General features: G+C 44.0%; 3 protein-coding genes across 3 annotated transcripts; all 3 read left to right on the top strand.

Moving 5' to 3' along the window:
- Positions 1-983: 983 nt before the first annotated feature.
- On the top strand, positions 984-2687 carry LAJ45_09883 (uncharacterized protein; the record flags this gene model as incomplete). Its single annotated transcript, XM_046119414.1, has 8 exons — positions 984-992; positions 1047-1080; positions 1171-1271; positions 1328-1513; positions 1574-1811; positions 1873-2096; positions 2158-2426; positions 2483-2687. 8 exons carry the CDS (start codon positions 984-986, stop codon positions 2685-2687), a joined length of 1266 nt encoding a protein of 421 aa, XP_045967489.1.
- A 3232-nt stretch (positions 2688-5919) lies between these two features.
- On the top strand, positions 5920-6387 carry LAJ45_09882 (uncharacterized protein; the record flags this gene model as incomplete). Its single annotated transcript, XM_046119413.1, has 1 exon — positions 5920-6387. One exon carries the CDS (start codon positions 5920-5922, stop codon positions 6385-6387), a length of 468 nt encoding a protein of 155 aa, XP_045967488.1.
- Positions 6388-8232: 1845 nt separating this feature from the next.
- Positions 8233-8631, top strand: LAJ45_09881 (uncharacterized protein; the record flags this gene model as incomplete). Its single annotated transcript, XM_046119412.1, has 1 exon — positions 8233-8631. One exon carries the CDS (start codon positions 8233-8235, stop codon positions 8629-8631), a length of 399 nt encoding a protein of 132 aa, XP_045967487.1.
- Between the last annotated feature and the right edge of the window lie 181 nt (positions 8632-8812).

Raw genomic sequence — 8812 nt, 5'->3', positions numbered from 1 at the left:
GTACGGCTCAGCCTTAGCTGAAGAATACACCTTCACCGCATAAATACTGAAGATTTTCCCTACCCCACTCTCCAGCCACCACTATAGAGTAAAGCTCCCGGAAGGCGCAGTTGCGACGGATCTCCCGTTGCCGATAATACGCGATGATTATATAAACGTGCAGCCTTTTGAGGATCTATTTTAACCACCTCTGTGCAGAATTAAGACTATCACTTACCTATTCGAAGTCCACGGACATAGCGTCTTAGGAAGGATATGCATATCATTTGAGTTTAGAAACATGAGCATGGTTTTTAAGCATATGGTTAATTATTATAAGGGTGCTTGATCGCGGCATTAGTTAGTATCCCAGTTTAACTTCATATAAAGGTGTGTAAAGTTATTGGATTGTCCATTGCTTCAATATTGTCGGGTCTACCCCTTTCTAGACACCGAGTTGATACATGTAGTTACACGGGCAATTCGTAGCACAAGCTATTCATCCCATGAAACGGCTCTGCACACCCAGCATTTCTGTGAGGGACAGAAAGTCTTTCGTCCCGACGCATCTTATAGGCACATGTAGGCTGTTGTGATTGCGCTCATCCTATAAATAGGGTCTGTGGCCGGGTCGGCACCTGGTTGGTAACAAATGTATAGTTGGGCTAACTCAAGGAAGATTTAAGCAATCCTGATTACCAAAAACTTCGCAGGTACGATAGCTGTGCTTACAGGTTATTAATCCTCTCGGGATTTGTGATTAATGGCCATGATATTGGCATTGGCCAAGTCCCGCTTGAATTGGCTCAGGTACGCCGCAATAATAAGCTTAAAGGTGTTAGTGTAATAGGATGCTGCACCGTATCCGTTACTTCCGATTTAGTGCCTTTTGAATCCTGAGGTTGCTCCTTCCTTCTTCTCTCGCCCCATGTGAAGTTCCCTGGATGCTAGTTAGTTTACGGTGAAAAAAAGAGTCGGTCGGATTCACCAATCTCTTTTCTTACATGGATAAGGTAATATTAGATTGAGTGACTCGAAGTAGCATCCTAATGATTGAGTGTCTATAGGGTAGTTACTATATATACTGCAAGCCATACCATGGTCAGTTGACTCATATATAAACCACTCCCCCATTTCAGCTCCTTATAATACGCGTTAACGATATCACCCATTATCTTTTTGCCATCATAGAAAATTCATCCATCATGCGTTCGATCTCTTCTCTTCTCGTAGCTCTCGCGCTCTCCCCTATGTCAGCAATGGCAGCGCGTGAGGTATTTGCGCACTACATGGTACGCCTACTCAAACCAGTTTCAAATATCCGAATCATCAAGGCTAACCGATTTAGGTTGGCAATACCTACGGTCAAACCCTCGATGACTGGGCAAAAGACATCCAACTCGCCAAAGCCGCCTCCATTGATGGCTTTGCCCTTAATGCCGGTCCCACCGACTCTTACGGTGAAGAACAGCTTGATCTAGCCTACCAGGCTGCGGAGGCAAATAACTTCAAGTTATTCATCTCATTCGACATGGTGAAACACTTCAATCGTGCTTGTGACTTCTGAGCCATGCTAATGTAAATTAACTGATAGCTCTGTTGCGGAACATGGGATGTTTCCACAGTTGCGAAATTTATCAATGCCCACAAAGACAGCTCTGCGCAATTCAAGGTCGGCGGAAAGCCCATGGTTTCGACATTTGAGGGCACAAATTTTGTCTCCCAGTGGAGTGAGGTCGAGTCGAGTACTGGACAATTGTTTTTAGTTCCTGACTGGGCTTCAATGGGGCCACAGACTTTTGCTACCCATTTGGACGTCGTCGATGGTGCCTGTGAGTATATGCTATATCCCGTATTCGCATTCAGTATCCTGTGCTGATTCGTGGTGCATAGTTGTGTGGGATGCATGGCCGCTTGGTACAACCCCAGCCACAAAGACAACCGATTCCGATAATCAGTGGATTAGTGCGATCAATGGAAAGCCATACATGATGGCTGTGTCACCATGGTTTTATACCAGGCTTCCGCAGTACTCCAAAAACTGGAATTGGGACTCCGACACCCTCTGGTTTGACCGTTGGGAGTCTGTGATTGATGTTCTCCCGCAATACGTTGAGGTGAGATTTCCTACATGCATTCCCTATATTTAGCTGATTAACTCTAACCGTTAACTCCAAGATCATCACCTGGAACGACTACGGCGAATCCCACTACATTGGCCCCATACGCAGCCAAGGTATCGTCTCTGGTGCCGAGGTCTATGTCAATAACATGCCCCACGATGCCTGGCGCTTCATTCTACCGTACTACATCGCTGCCTACAAAGCCGGTACCCGCGATGTCACTGTCCCGACCGAGGGGCTATGTTTTGGTATCGGACCACGCCCAAGGCCGTCTGCGGTGATGGCTCCACAACCTGCGGTAACGCCGGTACTGGCGGATCGGCGGTCAATTGTGTTAGAGATAGCGTATTCGTTGTGACTGCAAGCAATACGGCAACAAGCGTGGAGGTGACAATCGGTGGTCAAGGGAAAACCTTCTCTGTGCCGAAGGGAGTCAAATTGGTAGAATTGCCGTTTTCAGGAAGGGTGGGCGATGTTGTGGTCAAAGTCAACGGAAAGACTGCAACAGGGCCGGCGAAAATTACAAACAGTTGCCCGTCCAGTGGGTATGTTAACTTTAACGCGGTGGTTGGATCTACTTCATAGACTTTCTATGCCTAATAAGTTTGAGTTAATGGGGTTAGACTTGTATTTTTGTATATCTTATTTCTGAAATATGTAACAGACATGTTATATGTAGTTATGTAGTTGATGGTTTCAATTAAGGCGTATTCTTGAATTCAACGTGTGTACGTACCTGCGTTCCACCACTGCGAAGGCCCCGGGCTGCTACTTCTTGGGCAATTTAATTAAATATGCTACTACATTTGGGTAGAACTGCGCTGTTATGTGTCATACTGGGAGTTACATTTAGTCCATCTGAATAAGAGCAAGTATGTAAATGGATGTACGGATAGTAATGGTGATAACTGACCCACTCTCAAGCTCACTGTAGATGTTAGCAGCCATAAGACATATATTAATGTGGCGATTACTATAAAGACAGATCTAGATGACGTCGATTAAAGGCGGCTGGCATGTGCATGGACACGTTAAAAGTTCGGCACAGATACAAGTGCTGATCTGACGGGTACGTGCATAGAGGTGCAAAACCTTATTACCTACATACATACATGTATGTAGCATGACTGCTAATGCACGCATATATACCACACAGAATGCGTACTTTGAACTCGCTAATTTATGCCCTTTGTATGCGTCCACTTTAAAGACATCGGGGAATTAAACCACACACGTTCACGTATAGTTAACCTAGATCCCTCCACATGCAATATGTAGCTCTAGTCATCTCTGAATGCTGAAGTACGCTGATTTGCATGTAGTCTGATCAGCAACCAATGGAATGGATGACCCCTACTTTCCTTACTTGCGCGACCGACGTATCCACTCCATCATACCTTACTTTCGTAATCGATCGCGAGTGATAGTCCATGAACTGAGACGAGTAATTTTGAAGTATGCCTACAAACTTCATATGAAGTCTCGGTGTGGAGCGCTCTCTATTCCTCGGACCCCTTTCTACAGTTACTTTATCTTCTAGAACCTATGCCCCCCTGCTCCCCACCCCAGCTCAGGCATTGAGTCCAGGCGTTCAATAATAATTGTTACCCCGGGCGCTAGGGGCGTAGGGTCAGATATAGAACTAGTCAGGCAGAAGACACTATGGCAGTTGATAGCTGGAAAGTTGCTCTCGTTTCAGCACCGAAAACCAGGCCGCTACATAAGTACATGTAGTCTTAGGAAAAGTGGGCGTGATTTGCGTTGCGGGCCGGGAGGTTGAAACAAGAGTACCCTTCCAGCTGTTATTGGGTTAGGGTTTCGGGCTGCATGTGTACATTAAAGCTGGATCGACATAGTTTAGACTTGTGTTATTGCCTAGAAGTAGGATGGTTTTCTCAGAAGGCTCGACCCCAAAACAGTGGGAATACATAGTATTAATCGGGCCTAACAAAGGTTTTCAAGAAACAAGGCGAAATAACCTTTTGGCTGACATCTTGTAGGTCAGAGATGAATTGATGAAACACTACCGGGGGGCTTGGTCCCTCGTTTTCAAGATTCTCTACGCAGAACTCAAATTAAACATAATACTATATAATCCACATGACTCAAATATCAAGCACCACCAAAACCAAAGATCCACTAACCTCAACATCCATTAAACTTCTCAAAAGCAATGTCATCCCGATACGCCCTAAATCTCAGACCTATGAGTCCAGAAAATCCTCAAAGACCTCCTGTTCGCCCATCAACAGGCACCTACATTTTCTGTGTCTTCTTTAGCATTTCTCTATGCTTTCTTCTGCCATTTCTCTTTTCTCGCGAGATCCGTTTCCACCGTGATGAGACCTTGTTCGCATTTGTATTCGCAGGAGTCTTCCTCATTTTGACGCTCCTCTCGGCAAAATACGATACGCTTGTGTCTTCTTCTTCGGACATTTCGGAGCGCCCCAAAGCGCCCCCCCCTGAAGGGAATGTGTATATTTGGTTGTTGTAATAATGTTTTGTGTCTTCTTTATATACCGTTATTTCGAACGGCGTTTTCAGGTCCGGATTGATTGGGCGTTTTTATATACTGGATTTGTTGTTTTTCTCCAAGAAGAGGCATGTCTTTGCCGATATTACTTTACTTACTGCTCTCCATCGAGCGATCGGGTTCGTGAGTCGAGGCAAGGCCGTATCGCTGATGTTCGCATATTTGCCTGTCTTCATTATTCAAGGTTTCATTACATATGAATAAACTCGTTTTAAATCATACATGTGATTAATTACTGGAGAGCACTTACAGTACCAAAAAAGGGCCTGTGATCCCTACCGTATCTATTCTGTCTGCCGTAAGATACCGTAGAGCTACCGTGTTTAATCGGATACCGTGTTTCGTACAATAATTATTGCGACAAAGACGTATCGCTCAGGATGCTTCTTGCTGGGAATATCGCTTTCAAAATAGTATCGCATCACTACTGTATTTTTTAAACGACGAGAGCAATATTGTAGCACTACTTCTACATATTAACTAATACGGGATTGGGCCTGTAGTGATCCGGTATTTGTGGGATTATTTGTGTGGAGTGGTGCTGATCTGGCACGCGCATAAAAACTAGGCATTTGATCTGCCATGGTTCTTTGCGAATACTAGTAGAGTATTGCCTACTGTTTATACCACCCATTTATTATTTAGGTATTGCTATAGCATTCTACCTAATACGGTAGTCTCGGCAAAACTGTAAAACGGCATGTACGTCGACAATTACTACATGCAGTTCCAAATCCATAATAACAATACCTAGATTACTTGAAATTGTTGATAACTAGGGTGACCATCGAGCGCCCTAGTATGTGAAAGGTCGTTAAAGGCTCGGTTTCCGAATTTCTTTGCGTTGTTTCGTGGCGTAAACATTGAGTCCATGATCTTGGATAGCGCTGTGCTTTATTTTCTCTTTTCAGTGAGTCATCTTGATTTTACTTCTTACGATCGGAAGACCCTGATACTTATAGTAGAACAAAGAAGCCACTGTTTCCAAACAGGGTACTGGCGACAACGTAGTATGGATTTATACCATTGACCCTGCGCGTAGGAGCTACCAAGACTAGGTGTGAAGCAAGATTTTCCGTGTTCCAAGATATGGAGATTGGTCTGTATATCCCAAATTGAAATTTGAAAGGTGATTCGAATGCAAAAATGCGGCCATATAACGGGTATATATCATCCTACCTACATGGGTATGAAAAGAAAACTCCAAAGCATTGCCCCAAACCCTTAAACTTACCAGAGTTATCGATTCATCATATATATTATAAGGCAAATTAATTTCGCTAAATGCACACAACACTTTTTCTTTCTCTGGCTCTGCTTGCGCAACCTCTCCTCATTCTCGCTGAGCCTATCCCTAGACCAAACCCTTTCTCTCGTCTCAACCAACTCCGGATCCCAGAATGCTATGCCAGTGAAACCGCTCCTCCCGTCCCCGGTCTCAAATCCATAATTGAGACGGTTAAAGAACATAGCACTGAGGATTGCGACTTCATTCCCTGGCCTGGAAAGGACGGCGACGGGACGAAGAATAGGTGCGGCTTCACGATCAGCAAAGACGGAGTCAAAGTAATGATTTGCGGGACCAGCACGGTGCCTGTGCGGATGAAATGCGAGTCAATATGGAAGGATCATTTGCGGCTTCTTCTAAACATATGCACCAGGCAGAATAATGCAGGGATTGATGTCGCTGGAGGCCGGACCGCACCACCAGCATCGAAGAAGGCACGGATTTATGCCGTCAAAGACGAATGATGTGTAAATAGATGCCATCGAAGAACGAAATTAGCTGGGCCTATTCTTCGTTTGGTTTATAGTATTTTATGCTGCAGTTTTGATAGATGTCCTTCTTCGCCTATACATGGTTACATGTAGTTAGCACTGGTAGCTGTAGTTTCCTTTAACTTTATATATACTTTATCAATGTCATTTAGAGCAAACCCACAACTAGTCCACACCTGAGCTTAAATTCAGCCCGAATGATCATGATTTTTCACCGCGTTCTACGTTAACCAGCTTGCTTGTACATACCAGCAAGGGTAGTATAATCTCTAGCATTAATAAATAATGTAGGTACATGTAATTGATGCTCGAGTGAGCGGGGCTGTAATACCTTGATCATTATGAGTGATTCCACATGACACTCCCCCTCAATTAACGCACAGTACCGCGCTTAAGCTTCTTTCCAATATTTCCGTGTGCTTCGGTGAGTGACATCTACTATATGCGCACCGTACAGGTGAGCAGGTATCGTATGAACTCATGGCGTCGAGCGGGATCAATTTTATCACTTCCTTCCTTTCACTCGAGATTTGCGGCCGCGGGATAATCTCAGATGTATCATTTATATATACATGTACTCTTCAGGTGGGGATTCTTCGGTACGCGGTATCCTTTTCGGGACTCTCGATCTCGTCTCCAATGGTCTCGCGGTCCATAATGTTGATGAATTAACTCGACACGTGTCGCCCGATCAGTTTGTGCCATATCGTTTGTGTCGTGTAAATGTGGCATCAGTCGAAACTTAATTCCTAGCAGGAGCATACCACCTCTCTCCTCACCCTGCTTCTTTCTGCACTCCTTCTTGCGCGAAAGCCTCGGCATCCTCATCAACCACAATCCATGTCCCTTTAGACACTCTGATGGCTATTGAACATATTTTCACCAATAGATTCGGTTTATTAAAATATATAGATAGAGGGTATCCATTAAAACCCCCGGAACCCCCGGCGCTTTGGTGGGATGATGACGTCCTCCGGCCGCGGTCGTATTATATATATTAACAGTCACGCTGCCGCATGCTCAAACATATGACAAAAAAAGAGTGGCATTAATATTGATTTACCATACAAAGGCTGTATACCGGTACATGTCTTTGCACTGGTTTCTTCAACAATTAAGGGGAGTCCATGAGTTAGGTCCAGTCTATCATTTATATACTCAACTTTTTCCCTTAAGGACCAACAAACTTGGTACATGTAAGGGCCTAGAGCCATGGTAATATTATCATAATCCTACTTTTTCAAGTTAACAAGCACAACCACTGGTGAATACATTTATCCACCATATTATGCTTTGAGATAAGATATCATAAAACACCTGCTCTTTGTACTGGAAAAGCCAGTTAACTCATTGACTTTCCCCCACCCCCCACCCCCCAACCCCCTCCTTTTTTTCTCCTGCGTCTTAACATATTTTTAAATTTTGGTGCAAAATAAATAATGGCTACCTCTAGGTACAATTGCCGAAAGTACCCGTGCCACTAGAGTCATGGCCAATATACGTGTATCTAACAGGGGGCTCATTATAAACACGTACATGAATGTACATCTACATGTAGTTACCGGGACAACTACATGTACATATATTCATCCACCAACTCTCATGCGCACCTTCACTTCTCTTATCTACATCTCCTCTCTGTAACATTTCTAACAGGCTTTATCAACTTCACAAGTATTTCTGCCTCATATTTACGAGATTATTCTATCAGACAAGAAAACTAGTAAGCCAGCCCCATCCCCCATCTTGTTGTTTGTTACTCACAAGCATTTAAATATATATTCTCCACAAGCTAACTTCCACTAAAGCCCATCATCAATGGCTCGCAAAATCCGCATCTCCACTCCTGAAGAGATGGCTCTCCTCCGCCAACGCGTTACTGAAACCCGTAGCTGCATCGAAAGGTTCACCAATCGTCTTGAAGCTATCACTCATGAGGAACTCCCTTCTATCACTACTCAATTTAATCAAACATCAGCGACCTTGAGAAAACAATCCAACGAGAATATGGCTCTAGACCTTATCAGCGAGCGTGAGAGACTTTCGACCGAGATGAAAGCCCTGAAGAAGGAGGAAACTAGATTAAATCATAGTCTCAAAGGATGCTTGGCTTTGAACAACATTCTGAGTTTAGAATTGGATATCTCTGAGGCTAATGTCGAGATGTCTGGTGGAAACGCTGGCACTGCCACAAGTAAACATCCTACTCGGAAGTGATTGATTCTTCGAAAATAAAGGCGTCGATAGATGCTCCCCGATGAGTACTCTTACACACGTTTTATTATCCAAGTAAGTCTGTCCACCTACTATGGAACTGCCGTCTTCTTGAAGCTCAGTTTCTAACGTAAACTTATTAGCTAAATTATAACACTGGAGTTGGGAAAGCCAAAATGAATGC

Source organism: Morchella importuna, assembly GCF_003444635.1.
Source record: "Morchella importuna strain M04M26 chromosome Unknown Morimp01GS039, whole genome shotgun sequence".
NCBI lineage: Eukaryota > Fungi > Ascomycota > Pezizomycetes > Pezizales > Morchellaceae > Morchella > Morchella importuna.
This window is presented reverse-complemented; position numbering and strand designations above follow the sequence as displayed.